The 20379-nt window shown below is 38.6% G+C and overlaps 1 protein-coding gene and 1 long non-coding RNA gene across 5 annotated transcripts in view; one reads left to right on the top strand and one right to left on the bottom strand.

The window, feature by feature from the left end:
* HNF4G (hepatocyte nuclear factor 4 gamma) overlaps nucleotides 1-15267 on the top strand; it is an 88575-nt gene extending 73308 nt beyond the window's left edge. For all 4 annotated transcript variants that reach the window (XM_048840992.2, XM_048840993.2, XM_075125100.1 and 1 more), the window contains exons 5-10: nucleotides 3037-3192; nucleotides 6035-6122; nucleotides 8608-8760; nucleotides 8916-9152; nucleotides 9619-9741; nucleotides 10185-15267. In XM_048840992.2, the coding sequence (XP_048696949.1) occupies nucleotides 3037-3192; nucleotides 6035-6122; nucleotides 8608-8760; nucleotides 8916-9152; nucleotides 9619-9741; nucleotides 10185-10303 (876 nt within the window). In that variant the 3' untranslated portion in view covers nucleotides 10304-15267. The remainder of the gene's footprint in view (nucleotides 1-3036; nucleotides 3193-6034; nucleotides 6123-8607; nucleotides 8761-8915; nucleotides 9153-9618; nucleotides 9742-10184) is intronic.
* Nucleotides 1732-20379, bottom strand: part of LOC125632572 (uncharacterized) — a 72137-nt gene continuing 53489 nt past the window's right edge. Inside the window, exon 3 of the long non-coding RNA XR_007355355.1 lies at nucleotides 1732-3357. This is a non-coding gene — a long non-coding RNA (uncharacterized LOC125632572). The remainder of the gene's footprint in view (nucleotides 3358-20379) is intronic.

The following is a 20379-nucleotide window of genomic DNA, read 5'->3' as shown; positions in this document are numbered from 1 at the left end:
CAAATTAATTCATATTTCATATTTCAAACTCATGTTTACAAACAAATAAACTAATATTTCACCTCGGGCCCATGCTCAGAAGCCACAGTGATGGACACCTTAAAAATACATAGGCAGACAAACAAGTAAACAAAGATAAATATTTAAGGATAATGCCTTCTCCTTCTCTGGTAGATGCTAAGATGAATAATTACAGACAGGCCTGAAGGAAGTATGTTAACAACCCCAAACTCAAGGAAAAGTTCTCATCTTTATCTAACCCATACCTCGTGGCTTCTCCTTTCTCCATAATGTCCTAAATAAAAGCCCTAAATCCAAATACCCTTCACTTTGGAAAGTTTGGGTCCAAATTTCCATAGCATCTAGAGGTCCCAAGAAGAATCAGCTCCATAGTGTGCTAAGCACATCTGAAGACACAGTCCTGCCCCAAAGAGCTAAAAAGTAAAACACATAAGGTGTGACAATAAAGTGCCAGATAGCATCATGTGACCCTCAGTCAAACATGTGGCAAATTTAATATGGGCTTCAGAGAGAGATTTGAAGGAGAAGAGAGTAGGATAACAGGTCGGTTCAGGGAGAGTTTTCACATGTAAGAAGCAATGAGGAAGGGACAAAGATGTTTTAATCCTTCTCCTTTTAACTTTAGTGATTCCATTATTTATACAATACATGATTCCAGGAGGAGCAGAGAAGAGCATGGTCTCCTTTGCCCCAATCCTGTAAGAGCTCCTCTGCCCCAAATCTGCAGGGTTAAAGCTACACCATTGTGGAAGGGCCAGGTAGGAGTGAGACTCAGTAGCATCTGCCTTCCCTCTAACTATCAGGGACACAGTACCACAAGATAATTCTCACCCTGTCAGCATGATTTTCCCTACTTACCCTTCCATGCTGTATGCTAAAAGAGAGGGAGGGTGGGACAGTGGACAATGGAGAGAGGGAAGGTCATGGTAGCATAGCCAGGAGCTGTGAAACCTCTGGGAGCGCAAAGATTCATGTACTTTAAGGCCATAAGTAACCATTGTTATCATCTGATCTGACTTCCAGCATAACACAGGTCTTAGAACTTGACCCAGTAATTTCTGCAGCAAGCCCATAACTTCTCTTTGAGCTATAGCATATCATTTAGACAGACATGCAGTCTTGATTTAAAGATGTAGAGTGATGGAGAATGTACTATGTACTATGTCCCTAAATAAATTATTTTGACTATTAATTATCCTCACTTAAAAATCTGCAGTTTATTTCTAGTCTGAATTTCTAGTCTAGCTTCAGCATCCAACCATTGGGTCTTGCTAATGCCTTTTCCTGCTAGATTAAAGAGCCATCTTCTGCTGAAAGTCTCTTCCCCATTTACCTGTTTGGAGACCATTATCAAAACACTTCTTAACCTTCTCTTGGACAAACTAAATAGATCGAGCTTCTTAAATCTCTCACTATAAAGTATGTTTTCCAGAGTTTGCAACCTTGTGGCTCTTTTCTGAACCCTTTCCAATTTTTCAACATTCTTTTTGAAGTTAGGACACCAAAACTAGACTCAGTATTCCAGCAATGGTCTCACTAAGGCTATATGCAGAGGTTACCGTTCTACTCCTAATTGATATTCCCCAGAATATTCCCCCAAGAATTGTATTCACCCCCTTAGCTACAGCATTGGACTGGGAGCTGATATGCAGCTGGTTATCTATAGGCTTGACAGAATTCATTTAAAAAAAATGCAATAGAATATTGATGTTTAATTTTCACCATTTTTATTGATTTACAGTTGCAGGAAATTTTGGAGGAGTCAGATATTGGGGGGCAGGGAGGGTTCCACCAATAATTATTGAATATAAGTAGACACTGAGATTCAAAAAGTTAAAGCTTTATAACTGTTAAAACACAAATTGTCAACACCACATGTCAAAATATTCAAAGTAAATATCCTTAAATCAAACCCTAATACAGTAAGTTCTCAAGCAGCTTTTTTCTTACTTTGTCTATCTGTAAATTTTACTTATTATCAATGGAAATATTTTTTTTGTGTGTGGTGAAATCAAAGTTTACTGACATTAACAAATAAAAATCTTGTGAGCTCGGCAACATAGTGGGATTTCATGATGGGGTTTGGTAGTTGCAGTGTTAGAGACCCAATTCCTTTACTCCCTCCTTGGTAGTGAAACCACACTGTCCCCAATTTCCAAAGGGGGAGAGTAGCGGGAGACTCTGTGTTTTGAAACTCAGTTGCCTAGTTCTTGTGCGGGTTTTTCTAGCGTGATGGATGCCATAGGTCTAAGTGAGATATTTTTCCTAGTTCAGCCTTACTTTTGTCTTCAGTCATCTTGCCTGTATTGCTTAATGGCAAGTTTAGTATTGTTCCTTTCCTTAGAAAGTCATTAAGAATTTGGCTCAGCAATCATACAAAAGCTTTCTAGCACCAGGCCCAGAAAGATTCCTCTCTCTCTGTTTCACAGAACACTGTGCACTGCAGGTGGTCTTATATACACTCCTATTAGTACATTTTCTGAAACATCCCCAGCTTCTATCCATACTGGTTCTCATCGTTACAAATCTTTCTGCTTTAGGCATTTAAAAATCCTGTTTCATCTTCTAGAGTTAATGATACTTATCTTTTCACTGAAAATACATATTTCCCTCTTATCTTTGTGTGCCTAGAACTTTATTACATTCCCTTCCCATTCCTTTCTTTCTAAAGTGAGGTAAATGTCATCCATTTTAAAGGAAAAAAAAATTTAAAATTAAAAATGTTACAAATAATAGTCATCTCTTGAAATGAGAAGATCTTGTAAAAATATAATAATAAAAATCCCACTATCATGCTAAAGTACACCATACTAGTAACAATGAGGGACAAACATTATCATTTACATGCATATTGGTCATCTATATATTGTCGGGGAGTTCGGCACTAATGTGCATGCTTACTTCCATGTGTTTTGGTTAAATATACTCCTCGCCAGTGGAAACAGTAACAAATATGGAATACTAACAGGCTGTATTTTTTTTGTTTTGTTTTTTGTTTTTGCTTAACATGGCTAGATCCCTGTCTCGAGTCCTGGTGCTAGTACTGACATCAATGTAAAGAAACTTGCCAGTATTAGCGATGTCTGTGAATCTATGAAGCAACAGCTCTTGGTCCTTGTAGAGTGGGCTAAATATATTCCAGCCTTCTGTGAACTACCATTGGACGATCAGGTACAAAGCAAATGAACTGGAGAATAATGATTTTTCTCCTCCTTTTACAGTCATGTAGAAATATTGTGCAACAATTCATTGTCTGCCCTGTATGCTAGATCTCAGCTTTGAAGCAGATCTTGAGACATCACACAAAGAGATAGTAGAGGTTGAAGTGTGTTTCAGCTGTTGGAAAAAAGAGTAAAGATTCACAAACTGGAAATTTCAGAAACAATGTTTTGCAACTTTCATGTTCTGTTGGAACCAGAAACTTTAAAGGCATGCCAAAATTAATAATAACGGTTAAAAAAAACATCCAAACTCCTTTGAACCTTTCAGAACATTTGGTTCATGTTCACTTGCAACTGTTTGTGAAGACTGAGGTGGCTTGTTATTTAATTTGAACCAGTTTTCTTATCCTTGCAAGAAATATAAGTATGACAGTCTTGAGAAGAAATCAAACCTATATTGATCCCAAACCATAGAAAATAATTTGCTGTTGAATATAATATAATAAAAGATCCAAAATTTCATTTATAATGTGCTTATGTAAATTTTATTCTAAATTGACATGTAAACGGTGCTTGAGTTCTCTTTAGGGACAAAATATCATCACCTTGGTGCCATGCCAGATATCTGTTAGCTTTGAGTGAGATGTCTAAAGCTAATTCAAATGCCAGGTCTTCATGTTGTAATAGACATTACCAGGGGAGTAGGTAGGAATTTAAATTTGACCGCTCTTGGAGGGGCATGTTAAACACACATATATTATACAGATTAATATCAACACATGCACATATATCATACGCATAGATATAAACAGCAGTACACTCACCATTTCAACATGGCCCTGGGCTGGAGGAGCTCTCTCTCCCGACCATGGCTCCAGGGCTGGAGGAGCTGTCAGCTCCTGCCATGGCCTCAGAGCCAGAGGAGCTCTCTCTCTGGCCCAAGCCCCCCCCCGCCTTGTGCATGCCTCTGGACATTACTGTCACCAAGCAACTGATTGGGAGGTTAACTCGCTGCTCAGAGGGTCCTGATTTTGGTGTTTTAAATTGTAGTTCTACTCTGAAAGTGACCCTATAAAAATGTCATTGTGGAATTCCTCTGTACTGTCTCCTCAGTGTCAAACATTCTCTGTTTGTAGTAAAAAGACATGAAGGGTTCTCTCAGCACTGCAAACCCAGCCTTGTATCTGAGAGTGAAGCTGGGGACATTCCTCCTCCTGCATCTTTCCAGTAGTAAAGCTGTTTCAGGCCAAAGCATGCCCTTTCAAATTATTGCTTCCATGATACCTGTGCTTACACTGGGTTTGCACAAATGTAGCAAACAATTCCGTTGACAATATTGAAGGAAGAATGGAATCAAATCGGTCTTTAGTTGTGTTGGTACTGTAGGGGCCACAGATGTAAGATGCAATAAAACTTGCTTTCATCACTTAAGCTGATATGATGGAACAGGAAAAAGAACAGACCTGCTGATTAAGAACATACCAACTTTACACTTTTCTGAATATAAGTGCACTTTAGAGGGTCACTAGCCAATAATTTTATGCTGAAAATTTGACCTACAGTACTTAGAACATAAAGTGAGAAATACTCCTCAAACTCCAAGGAAAACCCGATGCTTTGTTACTGAGAAGTTAAAAGTAATGGCTACTACTTTTGTATGATAACCTCTTGCTAATTGGCAACTAGCATTTACTTATCAAATGAGCTTCCTCGTTTTGTACACTTTCTTCCTGACCTCGGAGTCAACCTGGTTTATGAACAACAAGGTAAACAAAAAAATGTGTTAGCTCTGTTAAGGCTGAGATTCTGAAAGCTTTCTAATTTGGTTGCTCAGTTCTCTTAGCTGGCTTTGAAAATCCCAGCATAAAAATCACAAGAGAAAAATTCATGTTTGCACAATGGAAACAAACAAAAGCCCCAAGAAAATAGATTTCATTGCCAAGCTTCTAAGAGGGCATTATAAACAATGGAATGTAAATAAAAAATGTAAAATGATAAACTAGTGAGTAAATTGTTTAACTGCTTTCCTGGTATGAATCAGGTTTCTTCTTTATTGACTATCATAAAGAGACCTTGTTCTATATATTTTGCAAGGATATCATTGTCTGTATTTCATAGTGAAACTGCCTGTTTGACAGCAAAATGGAGTACTTCTCTGTTATTTTTATTTTCAATTTTGTGCATGGTGTTTTTTCTTTTATTTCACTTATTAGAAGAGAGGTATTTTTAAAAAAATTGGTTGAATTACTCAGTAACATACTGTCTTCTGAAAGCTAATAGGTGGGCCTGGTATGGCACTAGGAAAATTTGTTCTAAGCCAAAAAAAAATCAACAATGTCCAGAAGGTTGGCTTTGTGGGGGAAAGAGACATCTCAAATATCTTTGTGTTTTACTGGATCAGGCTGAACAAAATACTGTACTGGATATTGCAAAATTCACGATAATAAGTTATGATAGCCTTCCTGCCACTGGTTCCTTCCATGTTGACTTAAAATCCAAGAACAAACTTTATGTAAAAGGAATTGGAAACTATGAAGTGCACATAAATATATTCAATGATAAACTATTTGTGAAATCATATTATGTTCAAAATTCAGTTTGTTCATATTGCTAAGTGATAACCGTGACAAAGTGACATAGTTTAACTCAACTACATTGAAATAGTAAGATATTATTATAAAATGGAACCATGTACCTTAAAAATTACTTGTAGTAGTCTGACTGGTGTAATTGCAAGCAACAGCACTCTGATGCCTGCTGCCGCTGATTCATTTTGTCCCCTACAGATAATCACATATTTGTGTTGATGTTATAATTCATGTTGTTAGTTTATGGGGGTTCCTCTTTTTAAGGTTGCCCTGCTAAGAGCGCATGCTGGGGAACACCTCTTGCTTGGAGCAGCAAAACGGTCCATGGCGTATAAGGACATTTTACTTTTAGGTAAACATTTATTTTGTTTTAATTAATAATTGCCATGTTATAGTTCACTAACAACCATATAATCAGCATCCTGATAAACAGTGCCCTCATTTAACTGGGACAATTGCCACAGCACAATGAGTGCAATGCACTCCACTGTCTTTTTAAACACTGCACTAATGGCATACCTAACACTGTACTTATGGTATGCCTACCTTATTGTCACGTGCCAGGTTTCAGCAAAAGCAGATGTACAGTCCCTTGCAAATTAAAATGGCTCCAGTTCTACTGACACCATAAACCTAAACCCACATAGGAAGTCCTTGCCAAATGGATCTACATACTTTGGTACCCTGTGTGGCAACATTGACTCATGTCACAACCCACCAGCGGGTTCCATCTGTGCCGGTACTTTTGCCTTCTTGCAAGGAACTGTCTCGGCGTCCCTGGACAGAAGCACCTAATGCAAGCCAGGGGTATAAAGTGTGTAAGGTCTAGGGGCAGTCCATCAGCCTTTCTTTATCAACTTTGTGCCATCATGTTTAGGGGACTTTCCACAGCCTGCTATGCTCATACTTGGGCTCTGGCTATCTGTGGTCCAGTATGATTCATTCTGAATGTTATTGTACCAACCCTAGCATCCAGGGAATGGAGAGCGCTTGCTCTAGAGATGCTACTCACATTAGAGGCTCTTTCCTGTTTCTGGTCCAATTTTTTTCCTGAGTGCAATTTTACTGGAATAAACTGCCTAGTGAAGTGTAAAACTGACTCATCATACCCATTAAATTACTAAAGATATAAGTATTTGCTGTATTCTTGGGACACTTAGGTAATGAGCAGAACTGGTGTAAATGAAAGTGGTGGTTAGCATGACAAAGGTGAGTATATCCCACAGAAAGGACCAATTTAGGACCAGCTACTCTAGCTCTCTGAGGAAGAATTCTGTATAGCTGATGATTCATTGACCTAGTGGGAAATTATCATCATCTTTTGTCATGACAAAATTCTTACCCTTGTATATTATTCTCACAGGTCATTTTAATATACAGATAACTTTTGGCCAGAAGTTAAAGTAAGGTAGATTGCCGGTGTAGGCAGCTCCTCTGTCTCTGCTAAAAGCAGATGGAGAGCTTCCCCTTCTCTCTCTTGTTTAGAGGAGGCTTTCTCTGCTTCTCGTCAGCTGCTGAGTTGAGGACTTGTCAGGCAAGATGTATCAGAAGTGGAAGCCATGGAAGAAATTGTTTCTTGGATGGGAAGTTTCTGGGTTTTGCCACTACTAGATGTAGCCGAAGCACTGACTTCCCAGTAAAGAGTACCTCCATCAACCTTCTCTGAAGGAAGATATACTTTCCCTCTACTGATGATTCTGACAATCTAGCCCAGAATATGGCACTTGTTGGGGAGTTGACCCCATTTAATACCTTATAAATTTTCTTTATAAACATAATCCCCCTACTTACTCCAAATATTCTGCCTGGCAAGCCTCCAAAGAATTCCCTGCTTGGGTAAAATGATGGAAAGAAATATTAATTTTGTGTAAATTATATGAATATCTAAAATATCTTAGCCAACAAAATGGATCTGTTATTCCTTTAAATCAATGTGTACTGCATACTACCCCATATAATATAACACAAGCATCTGCTATTACATTACTTCATCATTCTAAAGCTACATCTTATTTTGTTTCTATTCAACCATTTATTCCTATTAACTTCAGTGGGGCAATGATTTCACCTATTAACTTTTTCTTACTAGAATAAGCTCAATAGCATCTGTAGTGACTGAGCCAGTTGAAAATTGTAAATTCTTCAGGGCAGAGACTATATCTTTGTCCTGTGTTTATATAGTGCTTTGCACAGTGGCGTCATGGTCCATGAGTAGGATTCCCAGGGTTTATGGTAGTACATATATATATAATAAAGTACATAAGATTATGCTACCATAAATAGTAGCAGTCTGTTAGGAAGTTACATTTTGTTCCTCTCTTTCTCTTAGACAGGTTTAGAATTCTAAACCAAATAAATTAGAAGTGGGGACTTATATTTTTTACACGCAATTTAAATAATTATGAGGACCACATTTTCAAAGTGGCCTCTTTCTAGCCTCTAAAACAGAACACTGACTTTTCCTAAGATTAATTGCCCGTGCCAAATCTAATGTGTCAAAATGGACTTGTGGGCCCAAACTATATAGTTAGATGGCTAATTGGATAACTCCCCAGTTTGTGCACACAAAAGGCCTTGAACCTGCAGCCATACTAATCAGTAACTATGCATATGGGAATACTTATATGCCTAAGAACTTACAGGATCAGAACTTTGTTTTGCACATATGCTTTCCTTGTAAAGAAACTTAGTTTTGCAGGAGGGAATGTTACTGTATGAAAAATTCAACATGCAAAAATCTGATTATGCAAAATTAAAAATGGTTTGGTTCACCTGGATCTGTAAATTTAAACCTTTGTGTAACATCAGTCCATATTCTGTTTTTTTTTCTCCTCAAGGTAACGATTATATCATCCATCGCAACAGTTCTGAAGTCGAGATCAGCCGAGTGGCAAACCGGATTCTAGATGAGCTAGTCCGACCATTCCAGGAAATTCAAATAGATGACAATGAGTATGCTTGCTTGAAAGCAATTGTGTTTTTTGATCCAGGTACATTTTCCAAAAAGTCTTTCAGATTTACTGTATGAATACACTGAAATTCACCTTTTGTGATGTAGCATTCATTAACAGTCTACATATTTGAACAAAGAATTTTTCACTGAAAGAATATGCTTTGACTTGAAGTATTTTTTCATTTTTTCAAGATGCAAAGGGATTGAGTGACCCATTAAAGATTAAGAACATGCGGTTCCAAGTCCAAATCAGTTTAGAGGATTACATTAATGACCGTCAGTATGACTCCAGGGGGAGGTTTGGAGAACTTCTGCTTCTATTGCCTACGCTTCAGAGCATCACTTGGCAAATGATTGAGCAAATACAGTTGGTCAAACTGTTTGGAATGGTTAAAATTGACAGTTTGCTTCAGGAAATGTTACTAGGGGGTAAGTGTCATTCTTTTTCTGTGATTTTCCACCGTATCAACTTGATAAGCACTTTGGAAAAAAAATGTTCTCCTCCCCCCCTTACCAGGGGACAGTGCCAATTTGGGGGGAGTGTTAAAGTCATGATAACATGGCTACTGTCCTGTCCCCCCACCTCCAATGTGTACTGTATGGTCCACAGCCATAGCTGAGTACCTGGACATAGAATTCCCCAAAGAGACAGACAGGGGAACCCTTATAGATATTGTAAGGATGAAATCCATTGTTAATGCAACCCAAGCCTTGAAAACAAATGTCATACTTATTATGGTTGAAGTCTTGTTAAATTGTTTAATGAATATGCAAAAGGCAATTATTCAAATTGCCAATCAAAATATTTGCTCTAAGGGAATGTAATTATTGCTGTGTAAATTGCTAGTAGCAACATGTTCATTTGAATTGATATGTGCTCTTGTAATTTTTGCAGGTACGTCTAATGATGCCAGTCATCTTCATCATCCAGTACATCCTCATTTAGCTCAGGATCCATTAACTGGCCAAACTATTCTCATAAGTTCAATGTCTGCTCCTGTACATACAGAACAGATCTGTAAGCAATTGCACATTACCTTTCTATCATAACATCTGACTGTTATGTTTAGTTAATTGGCAAATTCATTAAAATGGTGACCTATCAAAGTTAGTGTATACTTCTTTCATCATAATTTCTGAGATTTAAATAGTCATGCACTTAAAATAAATAAATAACTAAATAAATAAAAACACCACACACAGAAACAACCTCCTAAACAATACGTTCTGGTTTGACATGAATTGAAAACACATGACACTGTTTTGATATTACCATTGGTTACAAATGTGGGTTTTTAAAAGTGAACAATACACAGGGCTTCTGATATTTAAAAATTAATATTTACCTTTAGCTGCTAACGCAGCTACTTTTTTAGGATACAGTAGTATGTATATCATCAATATGTATTTAGATTGGTCAAGAACATAATAATACATAGTTTCCCCTTAATTCTTTTTCAGCAACTCCAGAAACTCCATTACCTTCCCCTCCGCAAGGCTCTGGACAAGACTACAAAATGTCTACAAACCAGGCTACAGTCATAACACAGCAATCAATTTTAAAACAAAAACCATTGTGATAATTTTTTTTTATTTTTATTTTTGTTTTCTTTTCTTTTACATGCACTGTATAAATTGTTAGGACACCTGGATGGTGGAAACCTCAGGATAGCAAATAAGGCCACCCCTTGACCCAAGGAAGTACAGGGGGCTGTTCTTATAATTCTTCTGTTTCAAAACTCAGAAAGCAAGGTACACTATTATGAATGATGAATTTGCCGTACACTTGGGGATACTGGTAGTCTTACAGCATATGTATATTTTGGTAATGCCTTTGGATCATTGAATTGAACAGGTTCATTTTTATTTCCCATTTGTAGTTGTCATCTTAATATTGTTTATTTTAGATCTGTAAGTAATTTCTTCATTGAAATGTCACTTGGAACTAATTGTGCTTGTTTAGCTATGAATGGTGAACTTAAGACATGGATTAACACAAGCCAAGAGTTCATAAATAATAAAAGAGGAGGTTGTTAAATAAAACAGACGTGTTACATTTAGAGTGAAAATACATAATGGATAGGAGGGTCTGTTTCATTAAAATAAATCCTAATGTGGGGATACCATGATCTTGAAGTATGACTATACCAGAAGAGTTAAGCGTGTAGAATGATAGCTGTCATGTTTACCTATCAGTTTATGTGAATACGGTAAAATGAGAGAACCTGCAACATGCAGCTGTGTGTTAAAAATGAAACATGGGTATAGGGAATGACTTTGATCATGCACACACACTGTGTTTGCTCACAGTTGGAATTTGTTATGATGATCTATTTACTGACTCAGAAAGAGGTTTTCATGCTATGCTTTCATTCATGAATTATTGACATCACAAGAAAATTTCTACTTCGCACAGTCTGGTTGTTCATACGAGGAATGATTTTTCCTTTAATGGAGACTTTCTCCCCAAAAGCTGTTAAAAAGTGCCAAATAATGTGGTCTCTTGGGTTATTTTAATGAAATAACACATTGGAGTCAGAGATTCAGCAAAGAGATGTGACCTGGCGCAAATACCTTGGTTTATTATAACATCATAAGTTCATACAATCATCACAGGCAGCTAACTCCCTGACTCTTAAAGTGGTATACACACAACTGTAAGAACTTTTTGTCCTTTTTTGCAAACTTAAAGCCACAAAACCATGTAAAACAATTAGAAAAAGTTTGAGTGCTGACTTGTAAACTCAGAATGCTTTAATGAGAATTCACATAACACCGAGCAGTATGTGTGTTCCTTTAGGGTATTCTGCAATAGTTGTATTTGTGGTTAAATCTGCATACAATAGCTCTTAATGTTCGTCTTTTGCTTTTTAAAAAGTGTTTTCCTTTTTATTGGTCATTTTGTATTTTTTATGAATAAGCATATATTGCATTACTCTGTGGAGCAATAATGTCTCCTTTCTCATCTCCTTTATGATATGTATGATTCACTTTTTGATGATCTTGATCATACTCTCTTTGATGCCTAGGGGAGGTTTGCAATTAATTTCAGTGGAAGCAGGGTTGTATCCCTTGTATGCAAATTGGACCATAGGCGCCGATTCCGTGGGTGCTCCAGGGCTGGAGCACCCACAGAAAAAAATAGTGGGTGCTCAGCACCCACCAACAGCCCCGCAGATCAGCTCCTACCTTTTCCCCCTCAGTGCCTCCTGCCTGCCAGTGATCAACTGTTCAGCAGCATGCAGGAGGAGGAGGAGCAAGGGCAGGATCTGGGGTGGAGTGGGGGTCCAGCACTCCTGGGGAAATCACGAAGTCGGCACCTCTGTATGGAACTGAGTCTTTTTTGAAACTACAATGTAGCTTTTAGGTGCTGAGCACATGCAACTCCCATTTAAGTGACTATACCTATTCCTACTCCTACTGAAGTCCATGGCAGAGCTCCATTGACTTCAGTGGGACCAGGTTCGGGCCTACTGACTTGAATGCACCAAATACTTCATGACTGAGGTTTCACCCTGTTTGGGTTCATTCTGTAATTTTCCCAGGTACGCTTCGTGAATGCCTCTATAACTGACGCAGAGCACAGCTTATTGTATTTGGTTCTTACACTGTATTTTAGACAGAGAATGTACAACAGAATGTTTTCACAAACTGCCAGAATGTACTGGATAAAATCATATACTGTAGTATGATATCTTGCTAAAGGATGTTATCTGTTTTATACAGTACATTGCATTTTTTTCAAATAAGGAAAACACTACTGTAATTTATTGGGATATGCTGATTTATTTTATAAATGTAACATTATTTTTGTAAACTTAATTATGCAAAAATCAAAAATGATTCGCTTTGTTAAACCTTAAATTATATTAAAATGAAATCTATATGTCTGAACTGTGATGTCATGTTTGTATGTCGAGCATTCAAGATAAAAATGGTTGCTGGAAATAACCATCAATCATCATAATTATCAATGCTCAATAAACAGATATATAAACTATGTGTATGTCAAATACGCTCTGTGGTAACTTTTTGGCCATTTACATAATTGCATGAAAAGACTGATGTAATTTTATATTGTCATATAAATAAGTACAAAAAAGTTACAAATCTGCATCTTCACTATATTAAAATCATATGGAAAATGTACGATAGCAACACATTACTTGCCATTCTGTAGCATTGTTTTAGTATTATATAGCAACAGTTTTCAGTTTTTGATCCTGACCCAGAAAATCATTCAAACACACACTTAGCTCAGTCCCTACTGAGGAAATCACTTAAACCCAGGCTTAACTTTAAGTCTGTGCTTAATATTAAGCATGTAAGTAACTACTGTTCTTGGATTGGGATAGTTTCCTGAATCATGGCCTTTGTAATTCTGTAGATTTCAAATTATTTAAACAGTTTAATTTAGTTGAAACTTGGTAATACTTGAATGTTTAGAAGTAGATTTTTTTCTTTCTATCTTTTTTCCCCTTAAGATTCCTTGCAATGTATTTTATCATATTATCAGCATCTGTTCTGCCTTGGGCCAAATGTTCAACTGTTTGTCTCTTTATAAGGTGGGTGGGTGTTGACTAATGTTGATGTTGAAGATTTTTTAGGCCTTTTGAGCAACCTTTGTCTGCAATTGATGATTCCAGTTTAGGAATCTCTGTGCCCTTTACTTGCAATGCTGAATTGGATGCAAGGAGGGGGTAATTTGGACAAGAGAGATGTTCTCCCTTTTTTAGCTGGAAACACTACAGTAAGGCCTGATCCAAAATCCAAACTGAAGTTAATGTAATGCTAACAGACCCTGGTCATCCACAGCCAGGATCAAACCTGGGATCCCTGGAGCTTAATGCATGAGCCACTACTGCACGAGCTAAAAGACACACTTCTCTCTTGGCTAAGGCTGTAGCAGGCTTATCAATCTCTACCTGGTCTAGCCACCACTAGAGGGGAACAGAGCACCATACCAAGCAGGCGTGGGTTACATACTTCCTCTAGCTGAGGAGGCACATCCTGAGATTCAGAGACTTCCCAGTTGATATCCCAGATGAACCCCCACTTGTAATGCTGACAGATTCCGGCAGCCAGGATCAAACCGGGGATGCATGAGCCACTGCTGCATGAACTAAAAGACACATCTCTCTTAGCCAAAGCTGTAGCAAGCTCATCGATCACTAGCATTCTGACCACCACTAGAGGGGGACAGAGTGACACCCCAAGCAGACATGGGTTGGGTTACATCAATAAAAAGCATCCCATTGACTTTAATGGCCTTTCAGTCAGGCTCCTGTAGGGTTCTGTTATATTAATTTAAAGGAATAAATGGACCAAAAGAATCAAAGGTGTTAACATGACCCTGAAACTTTCCTACATACGTTTAAACAAACTTCAGGGTTTGGTATACAGTGACCTCATCCTGTTAATACCATGGCAAACACACCATAAACATTCTTTTTAACCTTTTATTAAAGATACAGAAAAATAAGGAAAGACAGTAAAAACACTTGAAATGTAAAGTGTTAAATAAGGGTTTCATTTTAACCACATCCCTTGTTCCCTTTCCCTTTAGCTGGAGAGAGTTTTTGGAAAGAAACTGCCTGAACTGACAGTCTCTTAGATGGTATTAAAGATCGTAATAGCTGTCTTTTGGGGGAGACAAAAGAAGTCAGTTGAGATGGGCTGGAATGATTGTTTTCACTGTTGTTAAAGTCTGATCCCGTTTCCTAGACCGTGAAACAAGACAAAGACACACGAAAAGAGAAAGAAAAGAACAGCAAATACAGAAAATGCAGCGTCTCTCTGGTGTTGACTCTCACTTGCAACCTCACTGCTAGAAAATCTAAGGCACAGGACATAGACTTATCAGGCAACCCAAGTCCTGGCAAACATTGGGCTATTCAAGGCATTGCTTTTTGCTGCCTCTTTCTGGTCACAGGCTCAAAGAAAAGTTGCAAAATGTGCAGTCTTGGTAAGCTAACCCAGACTCTTATTAGACAGAAGGAAAAAAGAGAAGAGATAGGAAAAAAAAGAAATAGGGTTGAGAAGGAAAAGGACACATGAAGAGGGGGACAAAGTCTCACACCCCAGGTGGGTGTTCAGGATTCAGCTGGAGCCAATGAAGATGGCAGTGTCATCAGGGTCCCTCTGTCTGACCCAGTCTGGTCAAGACATATCTCAGGATCAGGATGATGAAGGCACAGTGGTGGCAGGCTGGATCCTGGGTTACGAAAAGATGGTGAGGATGGTAGCCATGATGGTGAAGCCTGCTTCTTCTCTTTCTTTCATCTTTCAGTCAGCCAGCTTTTATGTTTCCCTCTGTCTGATAATTTTTACCCTCTTGAGCAGTGGTTCTCAAACTGTTTTTCTTCACAGACCACTTGAAGATTGCTGAGGGTCTCGGTGGACGACTTAATGATCTTTCCAAATGTTGTTTGTACCGTTAGCTAACTATTGTAAAGCACTTTGGATAAAAACGCTATATATAAAAAAGTAATAATAATTAACTATTTTTTGTTCTACAAATAAAAGCACACAACTCATATTTTAATATCAGTAGTCTTACCTTTCTAATGCGATGGATGTGCTCTCTTTTAGAATCATAGAATATCAGAGTTGGAAGGGACCTCTGGAGGTCATCTAGTCCAACCCCCTGCCCAGAGCAGGACCAATCCCAACTAAATCATCCCAGCCAGCACTTTGTCAAGCCTGACCTTAAAAACTTCTAAGGAAGGGGATTCCACCACCTCCCTAGGTAACGCATTCCAGTGTTTCACCACCCTCCTAGTGAAAAAGTTTTTCCTAATATCCAACCTAAATCTCCCACACTGCAGCTTGAGACCATTACTCCTTGTCCTGTCATCTGCTATGACTGAGAATAGTCTGCTCCACTGCAGCAGCCCCTGAGCTAGGGCTGGGAAGGAAAGGGGTCTCTTCACCATCACAGCAGCCACAGAGCGAGGCTGGGAAGGAGGGCCATCTCTCCCCAACAGCCACAGCCCTGGAGCTGGGGAAAGTCACCTCTTTCTCTGGCCACCACAGCTCTGCAAGTCCCAAATTCCCCACACCCTGTCTTCTCATCCCACTGCCCCTCCCACCTACCCCCTGTGTGACTGCACTAATTAGGTGGGTGGCCCTTCATTCTGTCATGTGCGACCGCCCAGCCATGCACCTTAGAGGGAACTATCCATGGACCACCTGAATGGACCTTGCAGACCACTGGTGGTCTGCAGACCAGTTTGAGAATCTCTGCTCTACATCCTCTTCTTGAGGACCCCAAAGCGGAGCGATAGGTGGAATAGCCCATCTCCTCTTTATTTTTACAACGAATTAGGCCTAATTTTCAACACACGAGTCTTGGTTCATTGATTTCCAGTCTCATACTTCTCTTGTTTACCAAACATCATGAAGTTCGATAAAGACAAGTGCAAAATACTGCACTTAGGAAGGAAAAATCAAATGCACAACTACAAAATGGGAACTAACTGGTTAGGTGGTAATACAGCTGAAAAGGACCTGGGGTTTTTGGTGGATCACAAATTGAGTATGAGTCAATTATATGATGCAGTGGTGAAAAAAAGGTAATATTCAGGGGTGTATTATCAATAGTGTTGTATGTAAGACACAGGAGATAATTGTCCTGCTCCACTCCGCCCTGGTGAGGCCTCAGCTGGAGTTCTGTGTCTAATTCTGAGCACCAGAACTAGGAGAGATGTGTATACATTGGAGATAGGCCCGAGGACAGGAACAAAAATGATAAAAAGTTTTGAAAACCTGGCCTGTGAGGAAAGGTTAAAAAAACTGGGCATATTTAGTCTCCAGAAAGGAAGACTGAGAGGGGACCTGATAACAGCCTTCAAATATGTTCTGAGCTGTTATAAAGAGGATGGTATTCAATTGTTTTCCATGTCCACTGAAGGCGGGACAAAAAGCAATGGACTGAATAGCTAACGCTTACTGCAAATTAGGAAAAGCTTTCTAGCTATAGTAGTAGTTAAATTTTTGAATAGGCTTTCAAAGAAGGCTGTGGAATCCCCATCTTTGGAGGTTTTTAAGAACAGGTTGAACACGCACATGTCAGGGATGGTCTAGATTTACTTGGTGTTGCCTCAGTGCAGGAGGCTGGACTTAACGACATCCTGAGGTCCCTTTCAGCCTTCAGTTCTATGATTACATGTAGAGGTGCACTACATCCAGTTACAACAACAGGTGTTCTACTATATTTTTCCTCATCCACTTTTATCAGGACTGGGTCTTCTGGTTTAAGTTTGTGCCAGTTTCCAGCTGTGTTCTGACTTATAAGGAAGAAAGCCTAGACCTTCTAATTTTTTACATCCCTTGGGATTACAGCATTTAAGCAGGGTCATGTAGGGTGAAATTTTATCTCTTAGGGTATGTCTTCACTGCAGAGTTAAGTAGAGGTTTGTACACTTGAGTTACTCCTCTTGAGTTAGCCTAGCTCAAGTGAGAGGAGCCACCTTGTAAAATCACACCCAAGCTGCTGTGTCCACACTGGCACTCCATTCACTTGTGTGTGGAACTGTGACTTTTGAGATGTAGATCTCCTATTTCTTTGTGCTGCATTAAGCTGAGCCTCTCTTTGAATTCTTTCCCAGTGATTGTGGGAGTGCTTGACTGTCCTTTCTGGGCACACGCGTGGAATTGTGGAAAGGTGTTGGAGGACTAGAGGCTCTCAAGTGGAGTTTGCCTGAGTCCACACTGCAGAGTGGTCATGTCAGCAGCTGATGAGCTGTGCTTGCTCCACCTTTAGCCTATACCTCTAGTGGGACAGCCAACCCGAGTTAAAAAGCAGCACTATGCTCCAGCTGAGAGTTTTTGTGTATGGATGGGACTCAACTTAGGGGCAATGCAGACAAGCCCTAAGGTTGGCACTGTTATGACCTATCAACCCAAAAAACAATATTAGCAATAGTTAAGTACATTTTTATTTAATGTTGTGGAATACTGCTGTCTTCCTTTATAATGCCCCCTTTTTTTTCTTGTTTGAATAACATAACTAAAAAGGAAAGGGTTATCACTGAAATCCAGCTAGACATTTTTTAAAATATATAGAAAGCCTTCAGCTTTTAGAACATTTCAAGGCATTTCTTTAATTTAGTCCATGCATCTTACTGCATGAATAGAATGTTGCAGCCTATGCTGATATTTTAACAGCATGCAGTTTTTCTTCCTTTCTATTTCGTTGACCCCCTTCACAGTTGAATGCATTTTCATGGAAATGACTGTCCAACAAAGAATTCCATTTTTCTGATGCCTGCCTTTTTGTAATTTAAATAATATGAGCATCTGAACATAGAGATTTTGCATTAGGAGGCAATGGCAGTCTTTCCAACAGAGTTTATTCAATATATTTCCGACATCATCTATTCGAAGATATACTTAAGATGACCATAGTCAGAGACTAATTTGCTGTGGTTTCCAAAAGTGGAGTGGATAGCAATAGTAAGAGTTGATAAAGAATTGCCATATAGAATTTTTCATTGTCTTATTAAAATTTTGTAATGAAATTAGTCTTGATCTGAAATGCAGTATAAAGAACAGTAATCTAAAATATGCAGACAGATGTACTATAAAATAAGCCATACTTATATGCTTAATTTATATACTTTGGAGTAGATTTTTCTCTTGCAATATGCAAATTAACAATCTATATTTTATCTCAGTAGCAAAATTATAATTTAACCTACTTCATAATCTGGGTTCCCTGTTAACCCCCTTTTTTTTGCATCTTGGTTAAATTACATCATATAACTAAATAAATTGAACCAGATACTCCATTTTTCAGTTATATACCTAAAGGAGGAGATCTGAGCAATCTTACTTAAACGAAGGTTGCAGGATTGCTCTCCCAAACTGAAAATCCAATGTACAGGCTAAATCTCAGGCTTAATGTTGTGTAAAGGTACGGCTAGAACTTCAGGTAGCAACCTTTCATAGTTCAGCTGTGGAAACATTTCTGGCACATACAGTTGGGACCCTTTTAGACCTCCTGGAATGTGCCTATTGATAAGAATCCTTGTGAGTTCACAGCAAGAGAAATCCACTTGGACAATATCTGAATAGTGTCCACATCTACTACAGATAGTCTAGGTGGGTTTATAGAATGGCTGTTTCGAGAGTAATTTAGTACCCTTTTAACGTCTCAAGAGTGTAGCTTAGCGTCCTCTGGTAATGAATAGGTCTTGGGGGAAAATACAGGCAGGTTTGTGTTATAAGTGAAAATCATAGATCAACTTTAATAAGAATTTGAGATATCACCTGAGCTTTATGAAACATGATGTGCCATTAACAGGGCCCTGTACGTTCCATGATTCTGCATGTCTGAATTTGCCTTGAAATAAACAGCCAGTTGTCAAAATAAAGAATGCCCAGTCTTCTCTTTTGGGGCTGCAAAGAGTTCAAATGGCAGAACCTAGTGCTGATAGTTTTGGTCTCACATACAGAGTCTGAGGAATATGCAGTGAACCCCTCCTGGAGACACAGAAGTGATTATGGTTGCTGATATCACCATATGAAATTTTAACGCACTAATAGATTTGGTCAGATGTCTGTGATCCATTATGCAATGTAACCACCTTTTCTTTTTAATTTGAGAAAGTAGCATGAGAAGAGACCTTTCCTGCTGTATCTATGTGGAACCTTTTCTATGATTCTTGTTTGGAGGAGGGATAAAATGTCATCTATGAGCAGTTTCTCATCAGAGGGGTCCCTGAAGAGGAAAGGTGAAGTGGGAGGTTAGGGGGCGGGCAGCACAGAGTGAAATTTGGAGGGAATTACCCTTTTTTACTATAGGGTTGTAGAGCTAGATATATAAACCCCTACAGACTCCTTAAAAAGATGAAATTGAGGATGGAACATTATTAAACAATCAGAAGAAAATATTTTTGAATGTTACAAAAGTCATGTAGCTCTGAAAGCTACACAGAAAAAGAAAGAAGAAATGTTAATAAACTGCCAATTGAAAAAGACTGAGACTCTATACACAAATCAATTAAGTAGATTACAAAAGGCTAATTTGGCAGATGACTGTACCTGTAGCGTTCAAGGTGAGAAAAGGTTGATTCAGATAACAAACAAAAATAAATCTATTCATGGATAATTAGTCAAATAAATTGTTGCTGTAAATAGTGCAGCCATATCTAGTAGTGATCCTGTAGCTAGGAAGGGTAGAGAAGTTTACTTGGGGGAATTCTTGTTAGAAGTTTAATTTAGATTCTGTCCTTTTCACAGAAATAAATCTCCTTAATTGACATGTGGGGCCTTTAGAAAAGTGGAAGTGGTGCAGTTCTGATGCACAGGGAGACAAGATGCCAGGAGCATGTGAAGGGAATTTAGACACTTCCTACCCCTCTATGGCAGATATGTATTTCAAGGGTCTCCCTTTTTGGTATCTCCATAAAGGGATAATATGTAAGGTGAAGGTGACCATAAGGTGAGTTCCTAGATATCTCAGTGATGGCTGACTTAGAAATATTCTAATATACCCTTAAAGGACCATTACTACCTCTGCTCTGCCCACCTGGGAGATGGATTCATCCTCCAAAGAGGATGGATCTAGACTATTCTCGATGGTAGCAGATGACAGGACAAGGAGTAATGGTCTCAAGTTGCAGTGGGGGAGGTTTAGGTTGGCTGTTAGGAA

The sequence above is a fragment of the Caretta caretta genome, chromosome 2, assembly GCF_965140235.1.
Source record: "Caretta caretta isolate rCarCar2 chromosome 2, rCarCar1.hap1, whole genome shotgun sequence".
Classification (NCBI taxonomy): Eukaryota; Metazoa; Chordata; order Testudines; family Cheloniidae; genus Caretta; species Caretta caretta.
This window is presented reverse-complemented; position numbering and strand designations above follow the sequence as displayed.